We start from the raw sequence: 18,285 nt of genomic DNA, 5'->3' as shown, positions 1-18,285 counted from the left end.
GTATCACTTATTTGGCAACTGTGGGATTCCCTGGGGGTAGGGAGGGAAGAGAAAAACATTTGGATATGATCCTGAAGGTAAAAATACTCCAAATGGGATCAAAGCCCTGGCAGACATCATAGGTATCTCTCTTGCCTAGGACTGAATTGTATGGGAGAGAGGTGAAAAGTCACTCACTAGGCCAAAGGAACACACATAACTCAGAACACCAGTTTTGATCTGCTAACTGAATGGCTTGAGCAACTCATCTCATTTTTCTGTGCCCCATGTTCTCATATGTTCTTTGAGTCTAATACTAGTAGAGTATAGTGATAGCTCACATTTCCATAGTTTGTTAAGGTTTATAAAATGCATGCCCTTTCTCAACTCTGTGATGTAGGCAATCCAAGTATCATAATTCCCCATTTATAGACAAGGAAATGTAGACTCCCAAAAGTTGGAGATAACTTAAGGATTCAGGATTTGATGCAAGTTTCCTGATTTCTGTTAGACTCACTGCCTTGCAAGAATCCATGCTCTGCCAAGTCAGGCTTTAATTTTGAATTGAGTTCCAATAGTTAGAAAGTTGATTTGGTTCACAATAAATGAATAAATTAGTTCTAAATTTTCTTAGGATTTATCAGAATTTTAACTTATTTTAGTAAAAGTGTTTTTTTATTTTTATTTTTTTAGGTTTTTGCAAGGCAAATGGGGTTAAGTGGCTTGCCCAAGGCCACACAGCTAAGTAATCATTAAATGTCTGAGACCTGAGACCGGATTTGAACCCAGGTACTCCTGACTCCAGGGCCGGTGCTTTATCCGCTGCACCACCTAGCCGCCACCTAGCCGCCCCCCCGCTTTTATTTCTTCAGATTTATCTATAGTATGTGAATGAATTCCCTCCAAAACAATCAGAATTTCACATTTGGAAGGGACATCTCAAAGTCCATCTAGTTCAACCCCAACCTGAAGAAGGCTCCTTTCTAGATTCTTATCCCCTCCATAATGACCTGATTTTCAAATCTGAATTAGGGTGACCTTTTGAGACAAATACAGGAAAAAGTGATGAGCATTGGTTCTCAGGAAAGTAGAATAACTTCAGCTTTAATTTGATTCATCCTGATGAAAGCAAATTGTTGGTATTCTCATTGAGTAATTCACTAAGATTTTTTAAAATAGATTTTTGGATCTAGTTTGGATTTTAAATATCTGAATTGAAATTACTTTAGCTGCCAAAAAATATGGATATGCTTGAGGGCTGCTTAGAAGATTCACCTAAGTAATTCCATTTCTTCTCATTTCTTCTCTATAGATTCCTCTGTAACCATGAGTGCATGTGAAAGAGAATGACATTAGAGTCTTAAAACCCTTCTAGAAACAGTCATGTTGGAAGGTCTTGTAGCCTGGGTTCTCAATACTTATTTGGGCAAATATGTCAATAATTTGAATACTGACCAACTTTCTGTGGCACTTCTAAAAGGTAAGGACATATTTGCTTGTCTTTGTATGCTCCTTTATAGCTAAGATTCCAATTTCTATTCAGATAAATAAAATTTCTTCACTTTTTTAAATAACAATGTATCTAAAAGTCACTACTTAAGTTCACATTTGAATTTGCAGTTTACATGCCTTATTTCATTTGACAAAATAACTTTAGTTTACCATTCTTTTGCTATAGGTTTTATATATGACAAGTAGTTTTAGAAATAAGATTTCATGTGATCTGAGGTTCTGTCTTTATAAAGTATGTACTACTTTATTAATGTGAAATTCAAATCGATTTTCTGAAAGCAGGGTAGGATAGAAAGTCAAGTCTATAAGCATCATTAAAGTTTGCTGTGTTAAGTTCTGGGAATACAAATTCTAGCTGTAAGACTGTTTACTTGTCCTCTGGGAACTTACTTTCAAATGGGGAAGGGAACTGAAGAAAGAAATCTGAAAATTTATGTGGGGAGGGCGGGCTAAAATACTGGGTGTTTTGTGGAGAGAGTCCTGGGAGGCCCAGACTGGGAGTGGGGAGCAGATGGAGAGCAGCCTGGAATGAAGTTAAAATCAAGGTTCTGGTTGGGAATCTGTAAGTCAGAGGAAGGGCCTGCAGTGAGTTGCCAGGGAGAAGAGTCCAGGGTTGGGATGAGATATCAGGGAGATGTCTAGGAGTACAATGTGGAGCTGCCGGGGGGGAGGAGGCTGATCCAGCCTGTAAGAGAACAGCTTGGAGAATTAGCAGCAGAACCTGACTAGGAACAGAAGAGCCTTTGAGGTTGGACCAGCCATACTTCTAACACATGTTTGTGAACTCAGAGAAGACTCTATTCCCCTCCCCCCTTCATTCCCTCATTTGTAAAATGAGGGGTTTGAGTTAGGGTTTTTTTTTGGTGAGACAGTGGGGTTAAGTGACTTGCCCAAGGTCACCCAGCTAGTAAGTATCAAGTTTCTGAGGCTGAATATGAACTCAGGTCCTCCTTACTCCAGGGTAAGCACTCCATCTACTGGTACCTAGCTGTCTCATGTTAAACATTTTTTTTTTTTAGGTTTTTGCCAGGCAAACGGGGTTAAGTGGCTTGCCCAAGGCCACATGGCTAGGTAATTATTAAGTGTCTGAGACTGGATTTGAACCCAGGTACTCCTGACTCCAGGGCCGGTGCTTTATCCACTACACCACCTTAGCCACCTCTGATGTTAGACAATTTTTATTTTTTTTAGTAGAATATTTTTAAAAAATAGGTCTTATATCCTTTGATTTCTTTTTTTTTTTTTACAATAGTGATTTCTGTACACACTCTCCTTCCCAGCATTTGGAACTGAACTTTCCTTTGTTTCTTGATGTTGACCTCTTCTGATGGTGTATACAACATTCTGCCCTGAGACCACTGCCTAACCTGGGTAGCTGAGGGAGATAGGTTTCAGTATCTATTGTGGGTTTTTATTGATTTTTCATTTACTCAGAGTTCTGCTTCCTTTTAGGGGTCTTTTTATTTATTCTTGTGGTTGTTGTATATATTATTCTTTTGTTTATTTTATTCTGTCTTATTAATTAAATTCCTTATATTTTATCATTTCTTTTTGTTATGGTTTCAGTAATGTTCAACTCTTTATGACCCCTTTTGGAACTTTTTTGACAGATACTGGAGTGATTTGACATATCCTCTTCCAGCTCATTTTATAGATGAGGAAAGTGACTTGTGAAGTGACTTGTTCAGGGTCACACAGCTAGAAATTGTCTGAGGTCAGATTTGAACTCAGGTAGATGAGTCTTCCTGACCCCAGCCCTAGAGCTGTACTGTGCTCCACTTAGATCCCCATGGTCATTTCTTACCAAGCAATAATATTCTGTTCTATTCACATAGCACAAGTTATTCAACCATTTCCCCACTGATGTGAATCTATTAGGTTCACAATTCTTTTCTACCATAAAAATGCTGTTTTTTAAAAAAATTACCTTCTGCTCCTAATTGTCTAAAGAACTCTGAGTCTTATCATAATTATGTAGGATATTATATTATATACTACATAGATGATAGATGTGATTCCTGTCTTTGTCTTCTGGGAGCATATAACCTAGTTGTTTGGTATTGCTTTTGAAAAATGTTGATTGGGGTGAAAATGTCTCCCTTTAAATTGCTCTCAGCTAAGTTTTATTTAATAAACCAAACTCTTATTTCTTAAAGTTTTTATTTTTATTTTTTTTAGTTTTTGCAAGGCAATGGGGTTAAGTGGCTTGCCCAAGGCCACACAGCTAGGTCATTATTGTCTGAGGCTGGATTTGAACTCAGATACTTCTGACTCCAAGGCCAGTGCTCTATCCACTGCACCACCTAGCTGCCCCTTACTTTGTTAAATAATTTGCAATTATATGTAAAAATTTAGCATCATTTTTTACAAATTTCAGATCCAATTGTTTCCTTATTTTTAACCCTTCTTGAGAAGGAAAGTAATATGGTTATAGATTATAAATGTGAAGTTTTATTAGACATTTTCCAAATTTGCTATTTGTGAAAGAAGACAATCTAAAAAAAAATCCCCAGGAAAATGAAGGAAGTTTAAAAAAAAAAGCATGCTTCAATTTGCATTGAGTTCATCACTTCCCTGGGGATGGTAATATTTTTCCTCATGAGTCTTTTGTCATTTTTTTTTGAATCATTGTCTTGATCAGAATAGCTTAAATCATTTACAATTAACCATCATTACAATATTGTTGTTGCTGTGTATAACCATCTGGTTCTGCTCACTTTACTTTGCATCACTTCATCTAAGTCTAATCAGGTTTTCGGAAACCACCTTTCTTGTCTTTTCCTATAGAACAACAGTGCTTCATCACAGTCATTTACTACATCTTTTTCAGCCATTCCCCAATTCATGGCTATCCCCTCAATATCCAATTCTTTGTTTTCACAAAAAGAGCTGTTCTATCTTTCTGGGATACACACCCAGGTGTGGTATTTCTGGGTCAAAGGGTATGCACAATTTGACAACCCTTTGGGCATAGTTCCAAATCATTTTCCAGAATGATTTGGAAAGAGCTTCAGAAACTATCTAGAATAGATCCACCTCATCATTTGACAGATTTGAAACTGAGTCATTTGCCCAAGGCCACACCAAGATGGTATTTGAACTTGGATGGCTTCACCTCAAAGCTAGTGCTCTTCCCACTGTGTTTGAATACAGTTAAAGGAAAGGATAATTTTATTTGTTTGAGGGGGCAGAGGCCATGGAAAATGGAAAGTGTCTACAGTATTCTAAGTATTTATCTCCAAAATTTCTGTTAGCTGAATTTCAAGTATTTCTGCTGAGCATATTAACTATTGGAAGATAAGCTTTGGAGATTGGAATGCATTCCTGGGAATTAATGCCTGTTAGCCATTTTGAAGGTAGCTGTTAGGTCTGATAGAGGGATTCAACTTGCCTTGTTTGTTGGTCTCTCAAGGCAGAACTAGAAATAATTGGTGGAAGTTGAAGAGGCAGATTGACTTGATAAGAAGAAGACTTTCCTAACAATTAGATCCAGTTTGGTAGGTTGTGAGTTCCTTGCTCTACTGGTTCAGGTGGACACCAGAGAACTACTTCTCAGGATTGTTATAGAGGTTGTTCAAGTATGAATTGGACTGCATAATCTTTGAGATCTCTCCCAGCTCTGAGATTCTCAAATTCTAATTGTAATGCCAGAGAAATCTTTGTTGTATAGAAATGTACTGAGAAAACATTTCTTCCATGAAGGGTGAACATTAGATATAGCCTGAATGTTTACTTAATTCACTCATTCGACATATAGTCTAAAGATTTTGATGACACAATGTATTAGGGAAAATAAAAAGGATCTGTGAATAAGAATAGACAGTAAAATGGTATAGTTAGATTATTCTAAATTAGTTTAATGATTGAATGACAAAAAAATTGTCATTAATGATTTATTGTTAGTTTAGAAGGATGTTTCTAATGGAGTGTCTCAGGAATCATCTTTTGACCCTGTGCTCCTTCACATTTTTTATCAATGACAAACATTTATGTAGGTAACACAGAGTGACATAGGATCCAGAAAGATTTTGATGGGCTAAAATATTGAGAGGAATATATTAACATAGGAATAAATGTAAAGTTTACACCAGGATTCAAAAAACTGATTTCATGAATACAAGATGGGGAAGACATGACTAGATTGCAGTTTTTCTGGAAAAGAACTAGAGGTTTGGACTGAATGCTCACTGAATCAGTATCATGTTTACTGAAGTAAAAAATGCTATATTAAGAGAGTATGTCTAGAACAAAGGAGATTAGAGTCTCTCTGTACTTAATCAAAATCAATAATATAACATGGCAGCCAAAGAAGCTAATGTGTTTTTATAGAGCATTAATAGAAGGTATTGTTCAGAATAAGAGAGAGAATACTTCTATTGTACTTTGCCCTGGTCAGCCTACATCTGGAGTATTGTGTTCAGTTTTGGAGGGCCATATAATAAGGAGGATACTGACAATCTGGAAAATCATCATCATCATCATGCCATATGAGTATCAAGTGAAGGAACTAGGGATGTTTTATCTTAAAGAAGAGAAAGAATACTTTGAGGTGGGGAAGGACATGATATTTGTAGTGCTGTCATGTGGAAGAATGATTAGAAATGATCACTGATACCAGAATTTTGAGTAATGGCTAGAAGTTTTAGAGAAGCAGATTTAAAATGAATTTTCCTCAAGAAGTATTGATTCTACATCAAGTGAGAGCCAAAGGATCAGTTTGGGGTAATGTTATATTAGGGATTATCATGTAAATACAACTTGGACCCATTTGGGCATGACAATACTAAACTTTCTACTCCTTCTAAATATCCTTGCTCTCCATCTTAGCTGAAGACCTTGCCTAATTGAAATATAAGAAAAATTGAGAAAAATGGGACATTTTACTTTGGCATCTTCTTCCTTCATCTCACAACTCCTTGACTGCTACTTTCTCCTGATAAGAAGTGGCCTTTCTTCTCATCAAGGCTGTCCCCTCCTATTCCATCCCCTCCCATCTTCTCCAGCAGATAATCCCCAGGATCTTCTCCTTTTTCTGTTTTTCAGTTTCTCCTCAGCTATTGATTCTTTCCCTACAAGCTTAAAAAATTTTCTGACTTCCTTATACTTAAAAACTCTCACTAATCCTATCATATCCACTATCATCCTATTTCCTCACTTTCTCTGTCAGACTTCTTCAAAAAGTTATTTACATTGGTTTCTTCCATGTCTTCTCTTCTGACAAGATATCTTCCCCATCTTCTATCAACTGAAATTTTCTTCTCCAAAGTGACCAATGATCTCTTGTTAGATCTAATGACTTTTTCTCAGTCCTCATTCCTTCTTATCTTGCTATACCTTTTGACACTATTGACCGTTCTTTCTTTTACAGAGAATCTCTTTTCTGAGTTTTCCTGATGGTGCCTTTCTTGATTCTTCTCTATCTGAGCCTCCTTCTCAGTCTCTTGAGTCTTTATCTCTGTCATTCATACCCCCTGACATGGGAGGCTTCCAAACTTCTTTGCTGGGCCTCCTTTTCATTTCTCTTTGCATATTCTTCAGATGACTGAATCAACTTTTGAGAATTGAATTATTATCTCTAGCAGATAATTCTCAAACTTGTGGACAGTTGTAGTTTCTTTCCTATAGGCCAGTCCTATCCCACTGGTGCCTATGGAACATTTCTATTGAGATGTTCTATAGACATCTCAGACTAGCCTTGGCTGACTGAACATGGCTCACTCTTACTTTTTCTTCCAAACCCCTATCTTCTTGTACTTCTCTCATTTTGACGTGAAGTCACCACCATCTTTTTGGTTTTGTGTCATCCTTAATTCCTCACTTTCCAACATAACCAGTCAGTTTCAACATCTTGGCTTTCTACCTCCACATCTCCATAACATTTTTTTTGACACTACTGCCATCCAGGTTAGGCCCATCATCTCTTCAGTGGTCTGCCAATTTTTTCTCCCTGGATCATGACTGTCTCTCCTCCACTCTACCTCCAAGTGGTCACTAAAGTGATTTTCCTGAGCTACATGTTCTGACCATGTTGCTTCCTTACTTCACAAACTCAAGTGGTTCCCTGTCACCTTCAGGATCAAAGATAAACTTGTCTGTTTGTCCTTTAAAGATCTTTCCTTTCTCCTGTCTCTCCAGGCTTGTTATGCATTACCCTTTCCTGGGAGTTCTGTGGTCCCTTGGTCACTCCACCTTCTGTCTCATGCTTTTGCATCCAGGGCCATCTCCAGCCATGCTGATTTATATCTGACCACTGGACCCAGAAGGCTCTAAAGGAGAAAGTGCGGCTGGTGACTCAACCCCCCTCCCTCAAATCCAATTCACCTGCTTGTCATGGCATCAGTTCCCTGATGTCATGTTCTTCTTTGAGAATGAAGGACAGGCGGCTAGGTGGCGTAGTGGATAAAGCACCGGCCCTGGAGTCAGGAGTACCTGGGTTCAAATCTGGTCTCAGACACTTAATAATTACCTAGCTGTGTGGCCTTGGGCAAGCCACTTAACCCCGTTTGCCTTGCAAAAACCTAAAAAAAAAGAGAGAGAGAATGAAGGCCAAACAACAAACCATGCTTTTGCACCTACTCACTCTTCTTTCTACATGGAATGCTTTTCCTCCACAGTTTCATTCTTGGAATTCCTGTTTTTCTTGAAGATAGCTCCAACACCACTAGTAGACCCTTTCCTGGTTCCCCCTAGTTACTAGTGTCTTCCTCTGCAAACTTTCCTTTTATCTACTTTGCATATGTTTTGTATATTTATAATTATTAACTGTTATCTGCTCCTTTGGAATGTAAGCTCCTTGAGGGCAGGGACTGTTTTCCTTTTGTCTTTGTAATCCCAATTCCTAGCACTGTGTTTGATACATGATTGATTGATTGAATCCTTGCCTTGAATCTTTGAAACCTTGCCTCTTGGGTTTCTTTCAACTTTGAGATTTTTTTTGATTCTGTAATTTTTTGTGCACTTTGTAGTAGTTATTTTATAAATATTAAATTTCATTCATAGGCATGCTTTAAAAATGTTTTACTTGCTTCAGTTGCAAGGCATTCTAATTCTTTCAACTGAGTTAAAATTATCAGTAGGGAGTTGGAAATTTGCAGATATTTACATTTAGCAAATGTGATAAAAAATAGAATAGTTTGGAATGGGTAGGAAGTACAGATGATAGACCTGTATGGAATATAATTCAGATAAGCTTGTATATAACTAAATTTACTGCTTTCATTGTAGTACATTTATGATTGGTTTTCTTTTTATAGTTAATAGGTTATCCAGGATAGTTTAGTAGGTTATTCTGATGTTCCAATTTATTTGACTAGTGGTTTAGTAAAGGAGTTTTACTTACCCTCCCCTCTGTGAATTTAATTAAAAATTTTTTACTTTACTCCTGCATTGCCTCTCACTCTGTCACAATTTCCTTTTTCTTTGATCTCATATTCCTTTTCTTAGTCCACATTCAAATCTCCAGATACGTATTATTAAAAGTTATCCTCTGTTTGGCCATGTACAAAAATTCAAGTGCTGGGTTTTTTTGGTTTGTTTGTTTGTTTTCATAAGTCAGTGAGAATTTATATCTGATTTTCAGAACAGAACAGAGACTTTGAGGAGATAGCTGATAATTGTAGAGAACTGGTTTCTAAATTCACTTCAGTTCTCTTACACAGATTTTTGTGCTATTCATAGATGGGGAATTTTTAGATTTCAGGAAAATGTTACACATGGGACTTTGTGATTGTGTTTGGCAATGTACTTGAAGCAAATGAAGATAGGGAATAGGCATTAGACCCGTGATTTCTTTGGTATAGGGAATTTTAAAAATTAAAAAAGCATGTTATTAAAGTTTTAAGGCTATTTTCTCTCAAGGTGAAGAATTATCCCAGTCAACATTCCTTTGAGACCTACTGTGTGTCAGTCACTTTATTAAATGCTGAGACTATTATGATAGGTAAAAGCCAGTCCTTGCTCTCTCAGATCTCAGGCACTCTGCTCAGCACTGAGGCTAAAAGAAAGGAGGAAACCCAACCAACCAATCAGTCAACCATCCAAACCCCCAACTAGGCGCTGCTGTCCAAGAGTCTGTAGGGTAATGGGGGGAAACAGCATGCAATCGACTGTGTACAGTCAAGCTATAGACAAGATAAATTGGAGAGAATCTCAGAAGGAAGATCCTAAGATTCAGGAGGATTGAGATAGTTTCCCTTTGCAGGTTTTTTGATCATTTAGCTTTTTTAATGTCCTCTCCTTTCTCAGAGCTACCAAGCAACCCAGGTTTCTACCTCATTTTGTGACAACATGGTTAGTTTGTCAGTAGGTAGAAATGATAAGGGGGCAGCTAGGTGGCGCAGTGCATAGAGCACCAGCCCTGGAGTCAGAAGTACCTGGGTTCAAATCCAGCCTCAGACACTTAATAATTACCTAGCCATGTGGCCTTGGGCAAGCCACTTAACCCTGTTTGCCTTGCAAAAACCTTAAAAAAAAAAAGAAATGATAAGAGATCTAAGGAGGAAAGAAGTCATGTACTTTTTCCCATTTTAAACTGATTTAAGAGATGAAGGTTGATTGAACCCTTTGTATCTTTAACTCTATCTTTAGCTACGGTGCAGTTAATTCCATGCAACAGCCTGAAAAATGAGGTGATTGAACTTAATCAGGAATAGCCAAAATATTATTTTCCATCACGTCATAGAATTAGAGTTGAAAAGGCCCTTCAAGATTATCTTCTCCACCATTTTTATAGAGCAGTACACTGAACTTCAAAAGATTTCTCAAGATGACACAAGTAGGGAATATTAGAACCAGACCCTCCAACTACTCCAAACTCAGCACTTCCCCATTATACCTTATCTCTCCTTTATTTAGATACAGAGCTAGTTTTATTGCAGATCAATAGCACATAAAATAAATACACAAGCACTAAAATATGTAATACCCATCAAAAGAAAACATAACTTTCTTAGTCAACAAGCATTAATTTAGTGACTTTTGTGTGCCAGACACTTTATTCCATATCTTATTGTTACTAAAAGATTTAATGACCTGTTGGGTTTGGATATTACTTAATGATTTGTTCTAAGAGATTAGTTGGGTCTGGAGAATTGCTGTAGTGGGAGGAGGGAGAAAGTTGGTTAGTTCATCCTCTGATTCAGTCCGGACTATATAGTGGCGCCTGACATCTTGAAAGGATTGTATGTGTGCTTTAAAAACTGGAGCTTCTTTGCAAATATAGGTGACATTCTAGAAGGGAGACCAGCAACTCTTGAGAAGGTGATCTGAATTAAGAGTTATGTCTTGTTTTATTGATTACATATTACTTTTCACTGTTGCTATTTTCTAGTTCTTCACTTTGTTTGGAATGAAATCATTATGTTATGGTCTTTTAATTTTTTTTGTAGGTGCAGTTGAATTGGAAAACTTACCACTGAAGAAAGATGCCTTAAAAGAACTGGAATTACCATTTGAAGTAAAAGCAGGTAGGTTTGGCTAGAGGGAAGGATTAACTTGGTCTTCACCAGAGTCTTTTTATGACTTTAAGGATTTGAATTCTTTTTTTTTTAAAAAATTTTATTTATTTTGAGTTTTACAGTTTTCCCCCCATTCTTCCTTCCCCCCCACAGAAGGCATTCTGTTAGTGTTTACATTGGTTCCATGTTATACATTGATTTGAATGTGATGACAGAGAAATCATATCCTTAAGGAAGAAATATAAAGTATGAGATAGTAAAATTACATTATAATATAATGCTTTTTTTTCTAATTTGATGGTAATAGTCTTTGGTCTTTGTTCAAAGTCCATAATTCTTTCTCTGGATACAGATGGTATTCTCCATTGCAGATAGCTCAAAATTGTCCCTGGTTGTTGCACTGAAGGGATGAACAAGTCCATCAGGGTTGATCATCACCCTCATGTAGCTGTTAGGGTGTACAGTGTTTTTCTGCTTCTAAGTCTTTGAATTCTTCCCTTAGTTCCCCTTGACCAGAGGAGACTTGCTGAAGCCTGGGGTCAGCTTCCCTCCCCATCATCTCCACTGCCAACTCCCGTTCTCACTTTTTCTTTTGGATTCTATACCCGGCCACATAGGGCTATCAGCAAGCATTTATTGAGTGTCTTCTGTGGACTAGGCCTCATGCTAAGTGGCAGTATACAGTACTTGATTCAACAGCAAATTGATTTTAAAAGGAGAGCTGTGGACATAACAAATTTTATTCAAAATATGTACAACAGAAACAATAAGTTGTTTTTTTTGGTTGTCAAATGTTAGGGAAGAAGCATAGGAGTTACAAAACTATTGAATGAACTTTTTAATTTATTTTTTTACTGTAGTGTTAGGTCACCTAAAACTGGGCCAAACTTAAGGAAAATTTCACTCTATATCAGTAACTCTTGAAGATGCATTAATCAGTCAATCATTTTAGGTCATATGAAGTTTACAATCTCCAATTGAAGAAGGGATTCAGTTAACAAAATGTTAAATTTTACTCTTATCATATTTGTGGCATTGAGAGAATTAAAAATATGCTAATAGCTGTCCCCTATAATTCTGGAATTGGGATAGGCAGGCATAGGTTCTGGATAAGATAAAAAAATTATATAAATTATACACACACACACACACACACACATAACACACAAGATTGCAAGTGAAGAAGCAGGGGCAGGGTGATAGGGAGGGGTGCTGACCCTGGGCTTCTAGAGTGACCCCTCTGGACCAAGGGGAGCTAAAGTTTGTCATTTAAGACATCCAACAAAATTAAATGTAATTGAGAAATATTTAACAAAATAAATAACACAACACAACCTAGATAATAATAATATGTGGTTTTTCTAAGTCAGTTTATGCCTGGCAAGAATCCTTATATATGGTTTAGGAGCCTCTTTCATTTTGACACCACTGGTCTAGATCATCTTTTTTTATTTTTTTTTTAATTTTTCAAGGCAATGGGGTTAAGTGACTTGCCCAAGGTAATTATTAAGTGTCTGGGGTTGGATTTGAACTCATATCCTCCTGACTCCAGAGCTGGTGCTCTATTCATTGCTCCACCTAACTGCCTTAGATGATTTTTAAAAATTTAATATTTATTTATTCTCATTTTGTACAAATAATGTTTTTTTATACATTAATAAAATATTCTTGTTTAAGAGTAAACAAAATACCCCCTCTCCCAAAAAAAATAGACTTGCTTGAGCGATAAAATAAAGGGGAAAGAAAAAAATTAAAATTAAAAAAATAATAGGAATAATTGTAGGTATAGCCAGGTGGCGCAGTGGATGGAGCACCATCCCTGGAGCTAAGGGCACCCGAGTCTGTATCTGGCCCTGTACACCCAACAATCACCCAGCTGTGTGACATACAAGCCACCCCAACCCCACTGCCCTGCAAAAACCAAAAACAGAAAAAAAAAAGACCCAAAATAAAATAAAATAGTAATAATAGTAGGGGCGGTTGGGTGGTGCACAGAGCACTGGCCCTTGAGCCCGGAGCACCCGGGTCTAAATCCGGCCTCAGACACTCAATGGTCACCCTGCTATGCGGCCCCAGGCAGGCCACCTCCCCCCACCCAAAATAATAATAATAATAATAATAATAAAAAATGTGCTTCAGTCTGTGTTCTAACACCACCAACTCTGTCGCGGGTGGATCACATTCTTTATGATAAGTCCATCACAAAAGTTGCTTCCATATTTTTCCAACGTTGCCATTGCTGATCGCAACTCCCTCCTTTGGTATTTCTCCACTACCATGTACTATATTTTCTCTCTCCTTTCACTCTGACTCTGCTGTAGGGTAGCTGAGTGGCGCAGCAGACAGATCCCTGGCCCTGGGGCGAAGAGGCCCCAAGCCCCCATACCACCCCTTAGGGCCAGCATCTACCTGGCTGTATGGTCCCGGACAGGCCATCCAATCCCAGCCGCTTGCAAGAAGTAAAAAAGAAAATGTGTTATATCTGACCACTCTCCTGCCATGGTCCATCCTCTCCTCCTTCCTTCACATCCCCACCCCTTCCCCCTTGTCCCCCTTCTCTCCTTCTTACTCCACATGTCTATACCCCATTGAGTATATATGCTGTTTCCTCTCCTAGCCACTTCTGATGAGAGTGAAGATTCCCTCATTCCCCCTTGCCTTCCCCCCTTCCACATCATTGCAATAGCTCATTGTAATAAAGAAAAATCTTATTATATGAAATAGCTTAGCCTGTTCCTACTCTCCTTTTTTTTCTCCCATTACATTTCCTTTTTATCTATTGACTCCATTTTTACACCACAATATATCTTCAAATTCAGTTTTCTCCTGTGCTTCATCTATAAAAGCTCCTTCTACCTGCTTTGTTAATTGAGAAAGTTCATATGAGTATTATCAGTGTCATTTTTCTATACAGGAATACATGCAGTTCATCATCGTTAAGTCCCTCATATTTTCCCCTTCTCCACTCTCTATGCTTCACCTGAGTCCTGTATTTGAAGATCAAACCTTCTGTTCAGCTCTGGCCATTCCAACAGGAACATTTGAAATTCCCCTGGTTCATTGAAAGTCCATCTTTTACCCTGGAAGAGGACATTCAGTTTTGCTGGGTAGTTGATTCTCGGTTGCATTCTAAGCTCTTTTGCCTTCCAGTATATTATATTCCAAGCCCTATGAGCTTTTAATGTAGTTGCTGCTAAGTCCTGTGAGATCCTGATTGCAGCTCCACAGTATTTGAATTGTGTCCTTCTGGCTGCTTGTAATATTTTCTCTTTGACTTGGGAGTTCTAGAACTTGGCTATAATATTCCTAGGGGTTAGTTTTTTGGGGATCTCTTTCTCGGGGAGATCGGTGGATTCTCTCCATTTCTATTTTGCCCTCTGCTTCTAGGATATCAGGGCAATTTTCCTGTAGTAATTCTTTGAAAAATGATGTCAAGGCTCTTTTCCTGATCATGACTTTCAGGTATTCCAATAATTTTTAGATTATCTTTCCTAAATCTGTTTTCCATATCAGTTGTTTTTTCAGTGAGATGTTTCACATTTTCTTCTAATTTTTCATTCTTTTGGTTTTGAAGTATTGAGTCCTGATTTCTTGTAAATTCATCAGTCTCCCTGAGTTCTATTCTTTGTCTGAAGGATTTGTTTTCCTCAGAGAGCTTTCTTATCTCTTTTTTCCATCTGGCCAATTCTGCTTTTTAAAGCATTCTTCTCCTCAATAAGTTTTTTGAACTGTTTTATCCATTTGACCTAAGCTGTTTTTTAGCATGCTATTTTCTTCAGCATTTTTTTGGATTTCCTTGACTAGGCTGCTGACTTTATTTTCATGTTTTTCCTGCATCTCTCATTTCTTTTCCCAGTTTTTCTTCTATCTCCCTCATCTGATTTTCAAAGTCTTTTTTGAGCTCTGTCATAGCCTGATCCCAATTTCTGTTTTTCTTGGAGTCTTTAGATGCAGGAGCTTGTGCTTCCTCATCTTCAGATGGAGTGTTTTGATCCTTCTTGGGCTCACAGGCAAAATACTTCTCAATGGTGTTCCTCTTGTTTCTCTGCTTGCTCATTTTCCCAGCCTAAGCCTGTTTTGGGGGTGCTTCCTGAGCTTTTGGGACACTCCCACAAGGATCTCAGTGTGTGAGGCTCTGTCCTCCCTCCTGGTCTGTGAATGACCATATGTGCCCCCCTCTGCCACGGGGCTGAGGTGGGGGGGACCCTGCTATTCTATGGGGGGGCCTAGACTGGGATCAGGATCTGAATGTGGTCAGAACCCCAGCCTCCTGTTCCAGGGACTGCCCTAGATCATTTCTAAAGTCCCTTCTGGCTCTTCATGAATTTTATTCTTGGACCTTAATGCTTGTCTAGTAGGGAATTGACACACAGAAAGAGATTTTTTTTTTCCAGGTGGAAGATGTTACATTTGATGTAATAAAACTCACCTTATTTTTTTTTATCTTTCAGTTTTCAATTTTTTGATTTCTTCTTGCTATTCCTATTCATCATACATTTCTGTTTTTATCTTATTGGGATTTTTTACAGGTTTTAAATAGATTTTTTCCCCCTTTTAAAAAATATTTATTTTTTCCAACTACAGGCAAAAGTAGTTTTCAACAATCATTTTTTGCAGGATTTTGTGTTTCACATTTTTCTTCCTCCCTTCCTTCCTTCCCTTTCCCTTCCCCTTACAAAAAGCAATTTAATATAGGTTATAGATGTATAACTATATTAAATATAAATGCATATTAATTATATCGTGAAAAAAGAATCAACTAAACATTAGAGAGGAAAAAAAATACATAAGACAACTTTAAAAAATTTAAGATAGTAAGCTTTGGTCTACATTTAAACTCCATAGTTCCTTCTTTAGATATGGATGGTATTTTCCTTCACAAGTCTTATAGAATTATTGTAGTGCTGAAATAAAGTCTGTCATAGTTGATCATCACCCCTAAATAGGTCTTTTCTAACTCTTCTAGGTGTTATTGGGAAGATAACCCTTCAGATTCCCTTCTACCGTCCTCACGTGGACCCTTGGGTGATCTCCATTTCAAAACTTCATTTAATTGGTGCCCCTGAGAAACCACAGGATTTCAGTGATGAAAAGGAGAAACTGTTGGAGAGGGAGCGTAAGAGAGCATTACTTCAAGCCCTGGAAGAAAAGTGGAAGGTAAGGCAGGACCCTGACAACCTTTATTAAATGAGTACAAGTGTGTGAAGCCACCAATGCCATCTCTTTCCCTTTCAGAATGAGCGTCAGCAGAAAGGAGAATCCTACTGGTACTCTGTCACAGCTTCTGTGGTTACCAGGATTGTGGAGAATATCGAAGTGAGTGCTGCCACCTATCTGCTACTCTTGGAAAGGGAAAGGAGTTTCTCAGATTCGTAACTTGAGTTTTATATGGATTCAGCTGACATAGAATGTTGCTCAGGCTCATCCATATTTTTAGACAGTGCATAACATAAAACTTGAAAATCAGCTTCTCTTCTCTGGAGCCTGATGAAGACTCTCCCTTCCCTCCAGAGCAGTGTTTACTTCCTCTCCACTCTCCCATTTTACCTGCTGCTTGGATATTAGTCAGATGCACTGAAATAGAGGATGGTAAAGAGTTGGGGTGGTGAGTGATACAGTAAGTGAGATGGACTAAAGTCTTAAATGTCAGTTATAGGCAAATGGAATTGTTCCTTCATTTTTTTCAGAGCTGTTTGGTTGTTTGTAACCCCATTTTGTTTTTGTTTTTGTTTTTTTTGGCATTGATACTGGTGTGGTTTGCCATTTCCTTATCTTGTTCATTTTATAGTTTTAAAATTTATTTAAGGCAGTGGGGTTAAGTGACTTGTCCAAGGTTACACAGCTAAGCAATTTTTATTTGTTTGAGGCTGGATTTGAATTCTGGTCCTCCTGACTCCAGGGGTAGTGCTCTAACCACTGTGATACCTAGCTGCCCCCACTCATTTTATAATTGAGAAAACTGAGGCAATCATGGTTGAATGACTTTACCAGGGTTACATGACTAGTAAGTATCAGAACTGCATCCACTGCACCACCTGACTGCCCTTGTAAATGTGATATAAAGTCAAAAATGAAAACTGTTTTCCCCTTAAGGAGCTTCCATTCTACTGATGATCTCAGTTTCCTTCTAAATTTAATTCTTGGAGACTATGTCACTTATATTATAGTTGTTTTTTGATAAACCTAATGAAAGCATCTGTAAGATAAGAAAGACCTATTGAATATTAAAATTAAACTTGAATATTCCAAATTCTCTTTCTTTTTGACTATATATATATATATATATTTTTTTTTTCCTGTATTGTAATCAGTGTGTGCAATTTTTTTTGTTTTCTGTTATTTTCTATTTTCATTATTTCAGGGTTGATTTTTTTAACTTGACTGGTCCTTTTGTTTCCTTTTCTGTGAAATGAAGTGATGGGACTAAAACACTCTCTTAAGGCTACTTATTCCTTTAAATCCTATGTACCAATGTATATATTTTCATATAGGGTGTAGTTAAAACTATATGATATGCTGTCATTCTAAATATATTTTGGATTATAAAAAGCCCACTAAGTTATTTACCATATTTTCCTCCTAATCAATTCCATTATAATGATGCAACTAATGATAAGGAACAATGATAATCTGAAAAAATGATAGTTTCAGTGTTTTTGATTATATTTTCTGTTTTTTACTGACTTTATGATTTACCTCCAACCTGATTTTTTTATTTTTTTAGCTTTTGCAAGATAGTGGGGTTAAGTGACTTGCCCAAGGCCACACAGCTAGGTAATTATTAAGTGTCTGAGTTCGGACTTGAATCCAGGTCCTCCTGACTCCAGGGCTGGCGCTTTATCTACTGTGCCACTTACCTGCCCCAAACCTGATTTTTTTTTTAGATATGGTGCTGTGCTAATTTGCATGATTATTAGGAGAATTAACCATTCTTAGAAATGGTATCTAGCTTTTTTTTATGATATGTACAGGAATAGGTAGAAAGTATTCCATTTGTAACTGTCTTGAGAGGAATGAAATATTTGAAGTCAAGGTGTTAAATTGAATTTCAGGAAGTTTTAATTTTAGATACTATTGGTTTTTTTATTTTGGTATGTTGGGACTGGATGCATTTTGGCTTCTAGCTCCTGTGTCCTTACCATAAGGAAAGAAGATGTATTACCAAACCTCGAAAAACACTACTACATTTTAAGAAAAATGTATAACAAAGAGGAAGAGATAAGAAAAACTTGACTGGTCCTATTGATGTTGCTTCTCCCGGGTGATCTATGACAACAGACAGAACCAGGGAGGGAAGACCAGTTGACAGAGTGCCAGACATTACTGAATCATGACATAA

At 37.4% G+C, this 18,285-nt stretch overlaps 1 protein-coding gene across 4 annotated transcripts in view; it reads left to right on the top strand.

Moving 5' to 3' along the window:
* VPS13D (vacuolar protein sorting 13 homolog D) overlaps positions 1 to 18,285 on the top strand; it is a 349,290-nt gene that overhangs the window by 2,121 nt on the left and 328,884 nt on the right. For 3 of the 4 annotated variants that reach the window (XM_074218411.1, XM_074218410.1, XM_074218408.1), the window contains exons 2-6: positions 673 to 768; positions 1,292 to 1,459; positions 10,878 to 10,955; positions 15,913 to 16,103; positions 16,182 to 16,262. In XM_074218411.1, the coding sequence (XP_074074512.1) occupies positions 1,363 to 1,459; positions 10,878 to 10,955; positions 15,913 to 16,103; positions 16,182 to 16,262 (447 nt within the window). In that variant the 5' untranslated portion in view covers positions 673 to 768; positions 1,292 to 1,362. The remainder of the gene's footprint in view (positions 1 to 672; positions 769 to 1,291; positions 1,460 to 10,877; positions 10,956 to 15,912; positions 16,104 to 16,181; positions 16,263 to 18,285) is intronic. The other variant, XM_074218409.1, reaches the window with a different exon arrangement.

This window comes from Macrotis lagotis, chromosome 1, assembly GCF_037893015.1.
Source record: "Macrotis lagotis isolate mMagLag1 chromosome 1, bilby.v1.9.chrom.fasta, whole genome shotgun sequence".
NCBI lineage: Eukaryota > Metazoa > Chordata > Mammalia > Peramelemorphia > Peramelidae > Macrotis > Macrotis lagotis.
Note: the sequence above shows the minus strand (reverse complement) of the source record. Positions and strands in the feature narration are given on the sequence as shown.